The sequence below is a fragment of the Trichechus manatus genome, unplaced genomic scaffold, assembly GCF_000243295.1.
Source record: "Trichechus manatus latirostris isolate Lorelei unplaced genomic scaffold, TriManLat1.0 scaffold00087, whole genome shotgun sequence".
NCBI classification, from domain to species: Eukaryota; Metazoa; Chordata; class Mammalia; order Sirenia; family Trichechidae; genus Trichechus; species Trichechus manatus.
In genome coordinates, this window is record NW_004444023.1 from 10396356 (window position 1) to 10412574 (window position 16219).

Below are 16219 nucleotides of genomic sequence, written 5' to 3' on the forward strand. Positions count from 1 at the left end.
ATTCATCTGTTGATGGGCATCTAGGTTGTTTCCATCGTTTTGCTATTGTGAACAATGCTGCCATGAACATAGGCGTGCATATGTCTATTCGAGTGACGACTCTTATTTCTCTAGGATATATTCTTAGGAGCGGGAAAAGACCTCTTTAAAGTGATGAAAAGCAAAGACGTCACCTTGAGGACTAAGGTGCGCCTGACCCAAGTGATAGTATTTTCAATCACCTCATAGGCATGCAAAAGCTGCACAATGAATAAGGAAGACAGAAGAAGAACTGATGCATCTGAATTATGGTGTTGGGGAAGAATATTGAATATACTATGGGCTGCCAGAACGAACAAGTCTGTCATGGAAGAAGTACAGCCAGGATGCTCCTCAGAAGGGAGGATGGCAAGACTTCATCTTATACTTTAGACATGTTATCAGGAGGGACCAGTCCCTGGAGAAGGACGTCATGCTTGGTTAAAGTAGAGGATCAGTGAAAAAGAGAAAGACCATCAATGACATAGATTTGATACAGTGGCTGCAACAATGGGCTCCAACGTAACAATGATTGTGAGGATGGCGCAGGACCAGGCAGTGTTCCATTCTGTTGTACATGGGGTTGCTATGAGTCAGAAAGGACTAGAGGGCACCTAACAACAACAACAACAAATACCTCTGGTTATAACCCCATTTGGGAATGGTTTTTTGTTGTTCATGAGGCACTATTAGTATAGGGTGTGTCTTAATCACTTTTGAGATATAGAAGAGCAGATTACACAAGGAAGCAAGGAAGCAGAGATGGGGAAGATAAATGCCAAGCCACATGAAGATTGTCAAGGAGCAGAAGCTCAAAAGAGACAAGGACCTTCCCCCAGAGCCCATAGAGAAAGCCTTCCGCTAAAGCCAGTGCCCTGTATTTGGACTTCCAGCCTCCTAAACTATGAGAAAATAAATTTCTATTTGTTAAACCCATCCACTTGTGGTATTTCTGTTATAGTAGCACTAGAGAACTAAGACAACCTTCCCAATAACAGGTTTTTAACCGGGAACGATCTTGCCTTCCAGAAGACGTTTGGTCATGTCCAGAGGCTTTTTTTGATTCTCACCACTGGAAAGGGGGGGGTTGGGGGTGCTATTGGTATCTCGTTGTTGTTGTTAGCTGCCATCTAATTGATCCTTGTGGGTAGAAACTAAGGATGCTGTTCAACATCCTACCACGCACAGGACAACCCCCACAACAAAGAATGATCCAACCTCAACTCTAAGAAACGATGTCATTTGCTACAGCTCCCCAACAAGGTAAGTCTACAGATAATTAAAAGTAAATATTCTAAAACTTTTATAGCAATTTGATAGTGTTATGCTCGGTAAAGTAAAGGGTCAGAGAAGAAGAAGATCCTTGCGGTGTGATGGATCACTTTTGTGTGGCCTTTCTCGCCATCATCTTGTAACTCCCACCCAAGTGATTGGGTTCAATCGTGCAAATAAGGTAATTGTGGCCCACCAAGGGGATTGGTCAGTTTTACCATCTCACTAGGCTGAAAATGAGCCACCTCAGAGGTGGAAAGGAGAGGATCTCACCACCACCAGGAAAGAACAGCCAGGAGTGGAGCGTGTCCTTTGGACCTGGGATCTCTGCGCCAAGACCCTCCTAGACCCAGGAGACAGAGAGAGAGCTGTAACGCTGAAGACAGCAAGACGGCCAGAAGTAGTGGCAGAGAAACAGCAGCAGCAGAGGCAGCAGAACCAGGAGATCAGCAGGAGACAGTGTGGTGGGAGTCCTAGCCCATGAAGCTAGAAGGCTGAGCACCTTCCGGCCGAGGCTTATTGGCAGGGGTCAGAGAGAGGCGTGCCTGTGGGCATGGCTGAGAAGAGCCTGTCCTGATGGAAGAACTGTATCCTGAGCATTCCTGAACCTGAAATTGTAACCTGTTAATTCCCTAATAAACTCCATAATCGTAAGTATTGTCTGTGAGTTCTGTGTGGCCATTGCAATGAATTACTGAACCCAGACGAGAAGTAGAGAGTGCTGTGGGAGGGACAGTTGGTATCAGAATTGGTAAAGAAGGCAGAGGGCAGAGGCATGTCTGACCTCTACCTCATAGCAATCAGCCTTTGGCTGTTGATCTTGATTCTCCTTCCTCCTTGCGAAGTTAGAGGAGGTCATACACCTCCACCACACCACTTTTACAACCCTCAACGAGATGGACTGACACAGTGGCTGCAATTAATAGGCTCAAACACAGCAATGATTGTGAGGCTGGAGCAGGACCAGGCAGTGTTTCATTCTGTTGTACACATGGTCCCTATGAGTCGGAACTGACTCAATGGCACCAAACAACAACAAATGCTTGTTAAGGAGCCCTGGTGGCACAACGGTTAAAGGCTCAGCTGCTAATCGCAAGGTTGGCAGTTCGAACCCACCCAGTGGCTCTGTGGGAGAAAGACCTGGTGATCTGCTCCTACAAAGATTAAATCAAAAACCAAACTCATTGCTGTAGAGTCAATTCCAACTCGTAGTGACCCTATAGGACAGAATAGAACTACTCCATAGAGTTTCCAAGGCTGCAATCTTAATGGAAGCTGACTGCCACATCTTTGTCCCACAAAGCGGTTAGGGTGGGCTCGAACCTAGAAAACCCTATTGGGCAGTTCTACTCTGTCATATGGGGTCACTAGGAGTCAGAATCAACTCAATGGCACCCAACAACAACATGCTTGTTAAAGCTGATAATAACAAGTGTTTTGTTTATCTCTGTTTTTTATTTCACTTCTCTAATAACTTCTATTATATTTTACAAAATTATGGGTCCACGTCTGTTTGGATATTTTTTAAAAAGACAAAACAGTACTTCCCCCAAATAGCTTGAGAAGCCTTGTTTTTGCCCCTTAACTATCATCTGTATTACAAGTGTCTCTGCTCAGAATAATCATTTATCTACTGGTTTTGTTGATGGCATCTTTTTTTCAAAGCTTTCATTTTTATACAGTAGAGTTTTACATCCCTTGGCACTACGGACATTTGGGGCTGGATAATTCTCTGTGGTGGGGGCTGTTCTGTGCATTGTAGGACGTTGAGTAGCATCCCTGGCTTCCATCCACTAGATGGCAGTAGCATCTCCCACCCCTAAGTTGTTAGCTACCATCGGGTTGATTTCAACTCACAGAAATCCCACTTGATGGTGTAGAACAGCCCCATAGGGCTCCCTAGGCTGTAATCTTTATGGGAGCAGATCAACAGGTCTTTCTCTCGCAGAGCAGCTGGGTGGGTTCGAACCACCAACCTTTTTGGTTAGCAGCCAAGCACTTAACTGTTGCGCCACAAATGTCTCCAGACATTGCCAAATGTCCACTGGGGGGGCAAATGTCCCCAAGTTGAGAACCCCTGTCATTTAGTCAAACAGCATTTCAAGACATATACCTTCAGGGTAAATGTTTGTTGAATGAGCGGGAAGTACGGAGGGCAGGCATCCAAACAAGATCAACCCTCACCTCATGTCTCCACTCTTTCCTTCCTGCAGGGAGGATCTGCTGTCCAACCCGCTGGCCGTGACCCCTCCCCCCAGACTGCTCTGCTCTTTCCTCCAAGTCTGCATCCACCTGATTTCCCTTTGTTTCCTCCCATCTGAGCCACAAACACCCTGACCTCAATTGCCTCTTCAGTGAAATGGGACAAAAATACAAGAAGCAGGGATCATGTACACAACTTGCCCGAAAAAGGGCCTGGCACATGATAGGGGTATAAGGGATTGCTGAGCATATTGATTAATCGAATTTGATGTACCCTGATGCTGGAGGTTCTCCAGGAATCTCCTCCCAGTTCCATCTCTGCACTTGGACCCTATGCTGGTCACCTGTATCCACTCCAGCCCCCAATGCAGGGGGTCATGTCTCTCTCTGTCTCACTCACACACACACACACAACACACACACACACACACCTTTTCACACGTTTCAGAGACACCTCCCCACACCTTGCTCTTTTTTTTTTTTTTTTAAACTCTTTGTGTGTGTGTGTATGGTAAATATATAGGTAACAAAACATTTTGCTCTTTCAACAATCTTTACATGTACAGTTTGGTGACATTGTGTTCATTATGTTGTTCAATCATCACCCTTAGCTGTTCCCTACTTTGCTCTTAAGATAAAGACCAAGCTCACAACATGGCGTCCAAGGCCCTGTGTGGTCAGGCTCCACCAAGCCCACCAGCCTCATCTCCCTCCACATAGCCCCTGCTCACTCAGCTCCTGTCACACTGGCCTCCTCGCTGCTCCCCGAGGACACAAGCTAGCTCCTGTCCCAGGGCCTCGTGACAGCGAGGGCAGAGCAGGGAGGCCAACTCGTCTTTCCACCTCTGTCAGCTGCCACATCCTCAGGGAGGCCCCCCTGGACCTCACAGCCCAGGCCAGTGACTGACGACTGGAGACTGACTGAGAGAGAGAAAGGCCAAAGGACTCCCTGAGAGGAGGACTGACAGAGACTGAAGGACAGACTGACAGAGTGGAGGACTGACACAGACTGAAGGACAGACTGACAGAAATGGAAAGACAGACTGATAGAGTGAGGGACTCACTGAGACTGAAGGACAAACTGACAGAGTGAAGGACTGACAGAGACTGAAGGACTAAGTGACAGACTTAAGGACAGACTGCCAGAGACTAAAGGACAGACAGAATGAAGGACTGACTGTCAGAGATGGAAGGACAGACTGACAAAGCGAAGGACAGAGATCAAAGGACTAACTGACAGAGACTGAAGGAAAGACAGAGAAACTAAAAGGTCAACCAACAGAATGAAGGACAGACTGACTGAGTGAAGGACTGACTGACGAAGGGAGACATCAAAGGATTTTCTGAGTGGTTGAAGAACCAACAGACTGAGACTGAACGATGGACAGAGAATGGAACAAAGGACCAACAGTAACTGAAGCAGCAACAAAACAGCTGAGGGAGTGTCCAAGCGATGATAGGTCAGTGAACCAGCAAAGGCCTGACAACTGGTCGAGGGGCCCACTGAGGGGCAGACCCTGCTGCCTTGGCAAACGGGAAAGGGTGCCCTCCCAGGGCCTGTGACCCACCCACGAGGAACCCACTCAAACCCCAGGCTGAAACCACCCGCAGCGCAGCCCTCAGCCATGGCCTCACCCAGGTGATTCACACCAAACTGCATTTCAAAGCCATCCTCGGTGGTCCAGTGGGGGCACCGCATCACAGCCGCGTTATTGACCAGAATGTCCACTCGCTCCTCCTCTGGAAGATGGGTGAGGACAAACACATCAGCTCCACACCTGTGTGAGGTATCGGCACCACACCAAAGGACAAAGCCCCCATCTTAGTTAGCTAGTGCTGCTATAACAGAAATACCACAAGTGGGAGGCTTTAACAAACAAAAATTATCATCTCACTGTTAGGAGGCTAGAAGTCCGAATTGAGGGCGCCAGCTCTAGGTAACGCTTTCTCTCTCTTGGCTCTAGGGGAAGATCCTTGTCTCTTTTCAGCTTCTGTTCCTTGTGTGGCATCTATCTTCCCCCATCTCTGCTTGCTTGCTTCCTTGTCTAATCTGCTCTTTTATATCTCAAAAGAGATTGATTCAAGACATACTCTACACTAATATTGCCTCATTAACCTAACAAAGAAAACCCATTTCCAAATGGGATATAACCAGAGGTATAAAAAACAAAAACCAAACCCATTGCTATGGAGTTGATTCCAACTCACAGCAACCCTACAGGACAGAGTAGAACTACCCCATAGGGTTTCCAAGAAGCTGCTAGCGGATTCAAACTGCCACCCTTTTTGTTAGCAGCCAACCTCTTAACCACTGTGCCACCAGGGCTCCACCACAGGTATAGGGGTTAGGATTTACAACACATACTTTTGGGGGGCACCATTCAATCCACAACACCCCCACCTAGACTTCAGAAAGCTTTTCCAGAAAGGGAAAGAAGCTGTGTCTGCTGCAGGAGCTTTGGGGCCTCAAACTGGGGGTTACATGTGGGAACCAGGGCCCTGTTTGGGTTTGAGTCCCAAGCCTGCTATGTCACTTGTACAATCAAGTGACCCTCTCAGAGCCTCAGTTTCCTCATCTGTAAAATGGGATGAGTAACAGTGCCTTCCTCCCAAAGTGGTTTTCAGGATTAGTGGAGATAGTAAATTAAGTGTCTAACAACTGATAAGCAGGAGCCTCTAGAGTTGATTCTCATCTGCAGTTATGTTCTATAAGGGAGCCCTGGTGGTGCAGTGGTTAAGCACTCAGCTGCTAACAGAAAGGTCAGTGGTTTGAACCCACCAGCCACTCTGCAGGAGAAAGATGTGACAGTCTGCTTCCGTAAAGATTACAGCCTTGGAAACCCTATGGGGTAGTTCTACTCTGTCCTTTAGGGTCTCTTTGGGTTGGAATCGACTCAACAACAATGGGTTTATGTTCTATAAAGTCACCACAAACACTGAATTAGCGAATATTGAACCATTGCTCCTAGGGGAAACCCTAACCTGGGTTAGGGTCCTGCAAGCTTCTGGTCAAAACATTTTGTTTTATGTGTTTCTGTTTAAAGACATCTTCCCAGTTACCAGTCGCTGTCGAGTCAATTCTCACTCATGGCGACCCCATGTGTGTCAGAGTAGAACTGTGCTCCATAGGGGTTTCAGTGGCTGATTTTTCGGAAGTGGACAGCTAGGTCTTTCTTCTGAGGCACCTCTGAGTGAACTCAAACCTACAACTTTTAGGTTAGCAGCCGAGCGCACTAATCATTTGCACCACACAGGGACTCCTTATTAAATACATATTGTTAATTTATAAACATGGAACTGACAGCCAACAACACTGTAACTCATGCCCGAATGAAGTGTATCTAACACACGTATTTTCTCTGCAAGGCACATCGCAGTCTCCCTTCTTGCACTTAGGAATGCTTGACGGCAGTTGGGCACTGCACTTGGGGGCCACTTTCTTTTTCTTTTTTTTTTTATTGTACTTTAGATGAAGGTTTACAGAGCAAACTAGTTTCTCACTAAACAATTAATACACATATTGTTTTGTGACACTGGTTGCCAAACCCATGACATGTCAACACTCTCCCCTTCTTGACCTTGGGTTCCCCATTACCAGCTTTCCTGTTCCTTCCTGCCTTCTAGTCCTTGGCCCTCGGCTGGTGTGCCCATTTAGTCTCCTTTTGTTTTACGGGCCTGTCTAATCTTTGGCTGAAGGGTGAACCTCAGGAGTGACTTCGTTACTGAGCTATAAGGGTGTCTGGGGGCCATACTCTCAGGGTTTCTCTGTCAGACCAGTAGGTCTGATTTTTTTTTGGGAGTTAGAATTTTGTTCTACATTTTTCTCCAGCTCTGTCCAGGACCCTGTAATGTGATCCCCATCAGAGCAGTTGGTGGCAGTAGCCCAGCACCATCTAGTTGTGCTGGACTCAGTCTGGTGGAGGCTGTGGTAGTTGTGATACATTAGTCCTTCGGACTAATCTTTGCCTTGTGTCTTCGGATCTCTTCATTCTCCCTTGCTCCCTATGGGGTGAGACCAGTGGAGTATCTTAGATGGCTGCTCACAAGCTTTTAAGACCTCAGACGCTACTCACCAATGTAGAATGTAGAACATTTTCTTTATAAACTATGTTATGCCAATTGAGCTAGATGTTCCCCAAGACCAGGGTCTTGAGGGCCATTTTATTTTCATTATTTTTTTCTTTTTTAAATATACATTTTATTTTGTTTCTGGTGAAAATGTACACAGCCATCCATACCCCTATTCACCAACCTCTACATGTACAATTCAGTGACATGGGTTACATTCTTCACATGTGTCGCCATTCTTGCTATCTCTTCCCAAATTATTTCATCACCATTTAAACTCACTGCCCTCTAAACTTCTCTATGCTTTAGAGTTACTCTTGTCAATTTGATCTCATATAGATAACTGTTTTTCTTTCTTTTCTTTTTTTTTATTTTTTCCCATACAAAAATTTATACATACGTTGTTATGTGACTCTAATTGCTCCCCTGGGGGCCATTTTAAACAGCAAAATCACCAGCAAAAAGCACAAAACAGATCAGGAAAAGGACACTTGTTTATGGGATGAGAGTCGAAACAAGAAGGCAGGACGTCCTCAGCTGGGAACGTGCACGTTGGGTGACGCAACTTTTTCGCCACTCTTTCATGTCCACAAATGACTGTGAAAGCTCTGCGAGTACTGATTTGGGGATTACAAATAAATTTTAGTACATAGGAAAATTCACGAATATGGAATCCACAAACAGTGAGGATTTCATTATTTATTTGTGGAGCAAGGAATGTAGCATAGCACTTAACAACATAAGTTATGGAGTCCCTGGGTGGTGCAAATGGTTAAGCACTCAAATGCTAGCTGAAAAGTTGGCAGTTCGAACCCACCCAGATGCACTTTGGAAGAAAGTCCTGGAAATTTGCTTCCAAAAGGTCATAGCCTTGAAAACCCTATGGAGCACAGTTCTACTCTGACACACATGGGGTAGCCATGAGTCGGACTCAGCTTGACCCAAGGACAACCAACAACAATAACAATCCAAACTTTAAAGATGTACATGCCCTTTGACTCAGTAATCCTACTTGTAAAAGCCAGTGCCAAAGATCTTGCATAAAGAACACAAACTCTGGAGCTGGACAGACAAGGGTTCAAATCCCAGCTCTACCCCTGACTAGCTGTATGACCCTGGCCAAGTCACATAGCTTCTCTGTGACTCAGGCTCCTCATTTTTTGAAAAGAGATAATAGTAGTACTTGCCTGGCAAAACTCTATTACTGATTATTCACTCAAGTATTTTCTAAGCACCTATTATTGGGCACTGGAAATACAGGGTGAACAAGATAGAGTTTCGGCCCCTACCCTCACTGACCTCACAATCTAGTGTAGCTAAGAGTCAAACACATGACCAAATACACAAGGAAATTCTCTAGTGGTAAGAGCTGTAAGTCCATGGATGCAGCAGTCAAGAAATCAAACAACATACTGCATTGGGCAATGTGGCTGGGTGGTGCAAACAACTGACAGTTCAACCCACACAGACGCACCTTGGAAGAAAGGTCTGGCTATCTGCATCCAAAAGGTCATAGCCTTGAAAACCCTGTGAGCAGTTCCACTCTGCACACACGGGGTCGCCATCAGTTCGAATCGACTCAACGACAATGAACAACAATAACACCGCTTTGGGCAAATCGGCTGCAAAATACCTCTTTAAAGTTTTAAAAAGCAAAGATGTCACTTTGATGACTAAGATGCTCTATTTCCATCTGTTGTATTGGGAAGGGTAAAGGAAAACAGGCTGTCTCAAAGATCAACGGATATCCCCACACATGTGAGAAATCATATCGATACAAGGATATTCACCGCAGCACTGCTTATAGCAGCAAAAGGCTAGAAACAAACCAAGTGTCCACTGATAGAAGACCAGTAAAGTCAATCTGCCAGATCCACACACTGGAATAAACAATGTCACCGAAGACAAGAATGAGGAAGCTCTTTAGGCACTAATATGGAATGATCTCCAAGAGAGGGTGGTAGTAGAAAAGTGAAGAGAAGGAACAGCATCGTGTGGATAGCAGGCTGCCATTTGTAGAAAAAGTGAAGGGGGGGAATGTAGATACCTGTTTGCTTTAAAAATGCACAAAACATCTCCAAAAAGATACACAAGAAGCTGGAACATTAAACACCTCTGAAGAAGGCAGCTAACTGGGTAGCTAAGGGCAGGTATAGCAGGAAAACTGCTATACAGCCTTTTGTACTTTCGGAATGTTTAATCAGGTAAATGGAGTCCGACTCGAAAAAGTAGTTTTGAGCATACCTGGCTGGAGGCAAGGAGAGTGAGTCATCAATTTGGCAGAATTGCTGAAAATACCAGCTACCAGCATAATCCTTGGATTTGTTGAAAGAAACTCCTCAGCAAAGAAAGCAGGAGTTTCCCATACTCTGTACTATGCCCTATGAGGCCTCCACTAATAGCATGTATTGTCTCTGTCTACCTGTCTTATAAATGAGCCAAAGATGGCCTCTGTGTATTGGCCCCAGGTTGTTTATTTCATAACAGACTGAGGCCCATTAGCCCAACAAGCCCAGAGGTGTCAAACTCAAATTTGTACATATCCAAATGTTTAAAAAATAGCCCAGATAAGCAGATTTTTAGCCACTTAGAGCCTGCCTGCTTTGCCTCAGAAGAAACGCCTGGCATCTACTTCTGACAAATCAGCCATTGATAACCCTGTGAAGCACAGATCTACTCTGACACACATGGAGGCACCACGAGTCAGAATAAACTAGATGGCAACTGGTATGGTGGGACCATCAACAGATGAATGGATAAACAAAATGTGATATATTATCAACCATAAAGAGAAATTAAGTTCTGATACATGCTCCGACACAGATGAATCTTGAAAATATTATGCTAAGTGAAAGAAGCCAGGCACAAAAGGTCCCATACTGTATTTCATTTACAGGAAATATCCAGAATAGGCAAATCCATAGAGACAGAAAGTAGATCAGTGGTTGTCAAGGGCTGGTGGTGGCGGGGGGGATGAGGAGTGACTGCTAACGGGTGTGAGGTCTCTTTCTGGGATGATGAAAATGTTTTCAAACTAGAGGTGGTTGTTGCACAACATTGTGAATGTACTAAATGACACTGACTTATATACTTTAAAATGGTTAATTTTATGTTATGAAATGTCACCTCCATTTAAAAAAATTAAGGACGTAAAAAAAATTATTTCTGTTTTAGGTTTGTTGTAAGACTTATGTATTCCTTTAAAATTTGTTTTAAATTGACAAAAAAAAACAACAACAAGGTAACTGGATTAGGCCCACGGCTATAGTTTGTCAACTAGAACTTGCTTGGTTTAACTCGCTCCTCAGTCCTGGCCTTGGGAGCCAGCTGCCCAAGACCTCCATCTTACAAAGCCAGCATTCGCCTTCCTACCTTCAATGATCTTCCTTGCAAAGTCTCGGACGGACTTGAGGGAAGACAAGTCCAGGTACCGGGCATTGACGTGGTGATTGAGGGTCTGCCCACGAATGTCCTTTGCTGCTGCCTCACACTTCTCCATGTCTCGACAGGCCAGAATGATGTTGCCTCCTGGAAGCCAGCACAGGGAAAATTGAAAGGAAAAAAAAAGAAAAAAAGCTCCAGGTAGCTACCCAAGAAAAATGAAGACATACGATCCCACAAAAAACTTGTAAGCCAATGTTCACAGCAGCATTATTCACAATAGCCAAAAGGTGGAAACAACCCAAATGTGTGTCAACAGATGAACGGATAATCAAAATGTGGTATATACATACAACGGAATATTACTCATCCATAAAAAGGAATGAAAAACTGATACATGCTACCATGTAGAAGAACCTCTAAAACATTATGCTGAGCGCAAGAAGCCCGTCACAAAAGGTCACATACGACAGGATTCCATTCAGATGAAACGTCCTGAACAGGGAAATCTATAGAAACAGGAAGCAGATTAGTGGTTGCCTAGGGCAGGGCGTCGAGAATGGAGGAGTGTGGGTTTCTTTTCAGGATGATGAAAATATTCTAAAATGTGATGATGGCTGCACAACTCTGTGAATATACTAAGAGCCACTGAAGTGCACACTTAAATGGGTAAATTGTGTGCTGTGTGAATTACATCTTGATAAAGCTGTTAAAATTAAAAAAAAAAAAAAAAGGATTAGAAAACTGAGAGCAGGAAGCAGGGATTGAGCAGAAGGCAGGGCTCAATAAATATTTCCTGAATGAATGCATGAATGGCCACAGTGATTGTTCCAGGGTGTGGGCACATGACCCAAAAGGAGCCAGTCAGAACCCTTCCCTGGAATTTTATATACAAGGACACTGGGCGGGGGTGGAGGGAAAGGTTATCTCTTTCCACCAGAATTGTTAAGCTGAGGCGACCTAAGTCTGGAACTGCCTGAAGTCAGGTCCTAACCCCTGACCTCTGACTCGGCCCCCAACTCGAACCAGGTCCAACTGCAGTAGGAAAGAGTGGGGTCAACACAATAGAAAAACCAAAATAAGAAAATTCTGAGCATACTATAGCTTTCTCTGAGACCTTGAACCCTCCCTACCCATTCCAAGTACACAGGCCTTTTTGGCTTAAGGTAGGGTTAGTCTGATTTCTACCACTTGCAACCAAAAGAACCCAATGACTGTAACATCTCCCAGGAAATCAAACCCTCCCTCCACCTTACTGAATTGACACCCAAGCCTCGGGCAGCAAAAGCAGGCAGCCAGTTCGGACTTTACCTCTTTTGGCCAGTTCCAAGGCAGTCTGTTTCCCGATACCCGTGTTGGCGCCTGTCACGATGACGGTCTTCCCAGGTATGGTGGCCTTGCTGGGACAGGCCCCACCACCGACATAGTCCCTAAAGGTGAGAAATGGCACAGTCAATTCTGCCTGTGTCTCTTCTATTTTATAAGGACACTGTTCAGATTGGATTAAGACTAGGAAGAAAGGTCTGGCAATCTATCCCCCAAAATCAGCCAGTGAAACCCTACGGATGGAGGCTGGATGAATCCCCAAAACTATTGCCCTGAGATACTCTTTAAACTTTAAACCAAAAATATCCCTTCAGAATGAAGAGAACAGGATACAAGGAAAAGATCAGTCCAAAGGACTAATGGACCACAGCTACCACAGCCCCCAACAGACTGAGTCCAGTACAGTTAATGGTGCCCGGCTACCACCACTGACTGCTCTGACCGGGATCACAACAGAGGGTTCTGGACAGAGCTGGAGAAGGATGCAGAACAAAATTCTAACACACACAAAAAAGACCAGATTTACTGGCCTGACAGAGAGTGGAGAAACCCCGAGGGTATGGCCCCCAGACACCCTTTTAGCTCAGTGGTGAAGTCACTTCCGAGGTTCACCATTCAGCCGGGGATTAGACAGCTCCATAAAACAAAACGGGACTAATGAGGCACAACAGTCCAGGGACAAGGACAAGGCAGAAGGGGACAGGAAAGCTAGTGATAGGGAACCCAAGGTTGAGTAAGGACAGTGTTGACATGTCATAGGGTTGTTAACCATTGTCATAGGGCAACATGTGTACTAACTGTTTAATAAGAAACTATTTTGTTCTGTAAACCTTCATCTAAAGTGAGAATAGCAGCACAACTGGAAGAACATAATCGATGTCACTGAATTGTGCATGTAGAAATTTCTGAAATGGTGTCTTTGGCTATGTATATTTTCACCAAAAAAAAGGTCGAGAAGGGAGAGGGTTGACATGTCGTGGGGTTGTTAACCAATGTCATAAAACAATATGTGTACTGACTGTTTAATGAGAAACTATTTGTTCTATAAACCTTCACCTAAAGTACAATAAAAAAAGGAAAAAATAAAATTCATATTATAATTCTACTAAAAAAAAAAAAAATCCCTTGAAGTCTTCTTAAAACCAAACAGTACTTTAGCTTAACTAGTAAAAAATGTCTGCCTTGAGCATTGTGCTCTTTTAAGAACTATCTATAAGGGATCAAACTGACAACAGCAACTGGAAAGATTAGATGGGAACCTTAGCAAGTGTATGTTAATGCGGGAGCAACAACTTAGAAAAGGAGGATGAGAATGGTTGCACAACTAGAAGAATGTAATTAATGTCACTGAATTGTACGTGTAGAAATTGTTGAACTGGTGTATATTCTCAACAACAAAAATAATTCAAAAAAAAAAATTTATGGATCACAGCAGTCAGATCCGCAACCATCTAAAACCAATCATGCAGATGGTGCAGGACCGGGCAGCGTTTTGTTCTATTGTGCATGGGGTCACCATGAGTCGGCACCAATTCCACAGCTGCCAACAATGATAAAAGCTATAAATGTCTGCCTGCCTTCTGCCCCAGTGATTCCACTTCTAGACATTTATCCTAAAGGTGGCGGTACATATGCAAGAGTTATTCACGCAGTGTTGTCTCTAGGGAGGAAGAACACAAACAACCAACAGCCAATAAGGACGGATTCTCTGAAATGCTCTGCAAGAACATTTATGAACATGATTAGATGTTCACTCTTTTAAAAAACCAGTTGCTGTCCAGTTGATTCAGACTCATGACGGCCCCACATGTGTCAGAGCAGAAGCGTGCTCCAATAGTTTTCAATAGTTAATCTTACGGAAGACTGCCAGGCCTTTCTTCCGAGGCACCTCTGGGTGGATTTAACAACCTTTTGGTTAATAGCTGAGCATGTTAACCATTTGTACCACCCAGTTCACACCTTAGTGCTAAGTTAAAGGTGGGAAATAAACAGGATACAATGCTGAGTGGCAGGAAAAACTGAGAGTTCTCTAGTTAGACACACTTGGGTTCCAAGCTCAGCTTCCCACTCACTAGCTGTGTGAACAAGTGGCAGGCATTTCCCCTAGGTGCATAATAAATAGTAGCTGTTGTTGTGTGCCATGGAGCTGATTCCGGCTCATAGTGACCCTATAGAACAGAGTAGAACTGTCCCATAGGGTTTCCTAGGCTGTAATCTTTCTGTGGAGCAGATGGCCAGGTCTTTTCCTCATGATCACTTCGAACTGCCAATCTTTCAGTTAGCAGCCGAGCACCTAACCATTGTGCCACCAGGGTTCCTTCAAATAGTAGCTACTATTCTGTATATTCAAAAGACCTGGTAGAGCAGTGGTTAAAGCGTTCAGCTGCTAACCAAAATGTTGGTGGTTCAAACCAGCCTCTCCGCGGGACAAAGATGTGGCAGTCTGCTTTCATAAAGGGCAGTTTTACTCCGTCCTATAGGGTTGCTATGAATTGGAATCTACTAGATGGCAGTGGGTTTGGTTTTTGGGTTATTCTGTATATTCAATACAATCCCAAATTGCTCAAGAAAAGAAGGAAGGGAGGGACAGAAGGAGGGATGGAGGAAGAGAGGAGAGAAAGAAAAGGAAGGAAGGACAGAAAGAAGAAAAGAGTGTATGTATATGTTACTCAATAGGATCTCTTGGTATACTGAGTTGGACAACTTCATTTGGTACTAAATGTCTGACAACGAGCCTTTGGATGGTATATATTTCCCTTGCACCCAGGACAGCAAGTGACACAGAGAAAGTGCTCGATAAATATTTGCTGAATTAATTAAAAGTCCGGAAGGAAATAGACCAAAATGTTTACAAGGGTCCAGATCTCTCCCTTCCTCTGGGTGACCTTGAGCCGGTGCCCAGCGCTCTCTGCGCCTAGGCTTGCTCCCTCACATTCTGGGGGAGCTCTGTTGATCTGGTGAACTGGAGGATCCCAGAATCCGCGAGGATTTGGTGATCTTTACCGGACCTTCCCTCCCTTACCGCTGCACACGGGACCACCATTAATGCGCCCGGGACAGCGGCGCGTACTCACTTGAGCAGCACGGCGCCACCCACCGCCGTGCCCAGCAAGGACAGCGGCAGAAGGTAGCGACTCATGCCGGCCTGCGGCGGGGGTGCAGCCGCGGAGCTGCCTGCAGACGCGCTCGGGGGTCGCTCCAGGGACTAAGCGCTCTTTTCCTGCGATCCACGAGGGTGACCCCGCAGGAGTTCCTGGACCTGCGGTTTCCGGGACTGATCGGCGAGGGGGCGGGGCGAGCGGCTTGGGGGCGGGCCTTCCAGGGGCGGGACCTATGGGGACGGGCCCTGAGCGCAGTTACTGCTGGGATTGGTAGTTTCAGGAGTCCGGCGGGCGGGGCCGTGACCTTGGGGGCTGGACTCCTGGGTCTGAGGGAGGAGGGTTTAGGGGTGAGGACTCCGGGCGTCTGAGGCAGGAAGGGATGCGGTGGGAGGAGCTGACGAGGGCTCCTGAGGCCCCGCCCACGCCCTGGAGCTTCAGCGCAGCCTTCCTGAGATCAAAGGTAGAACTGACTCCATAGCAGCTGCTGTCGGCAACCGTAGCCCAGCTCCTGCCTTCCTCCCTGCCTGAGTCTCAAAAGGGCGCCTTCCCATCCGAGAACGCCCATACAGCCACCCTGCCTGTATTCTGCCCGTCTGCCTCTCTTAGATTGCGCATCACACACACTCCTGCACTTACCTGTCCGCACCTGGGGATCAGGACTCCTGGGAGAGTCACTCCTGGGAGCCGTTCAAGAGCAGAGCCTGGGTCGCATGGACTTCTGGGTCCCTTGCATGACCTCACACTGGCTCCGCATACCACCGGAGAGCTATCATATCTGATCCCCACCGCGATCGTTGTCAGTTCCCAATGCTCCAACAGTGGGTAACATTGAAACTACAGAGAACAATTTG

At 45.8% G+C, this 16219-nt stretch overlaps 1 protein-coding gene across 1 annotated transcript in view; it reads right to left on the reverse strand.

The window, feature by feature from the left end:
- RDH13 (retinol dehydrogenase 13) overlaps positions 1–15426 on the reverse strand; it is a 22387-nt gene extending 6961 nt beyond the window's left edge. Inside the window, exons 1-4 of the mRNA XM_004381750.2 lie at positions 15342–15426; positions 12253–12371; positions 10933–11088; positions 5128–5232 (exon numbers count right to left, since the gene is read on the reverse strand). Of these exons, the coding sequence (XP_004381807.1) occupies positions 5128–5232; positions 10933–11088; positions 12253–12371; positions 15342–15406 (445 nt within the window). The 5' untranslated portion in view covers positions 15407–15426. The remainder of the gene's footprint in view (positions 1–5127; positions 5233–10932; positions 11089–12252; positions 12372–15341) is intronic.
- Between the last annotated feature and the right edge of the window lie 793 nt (positions 15427–16219).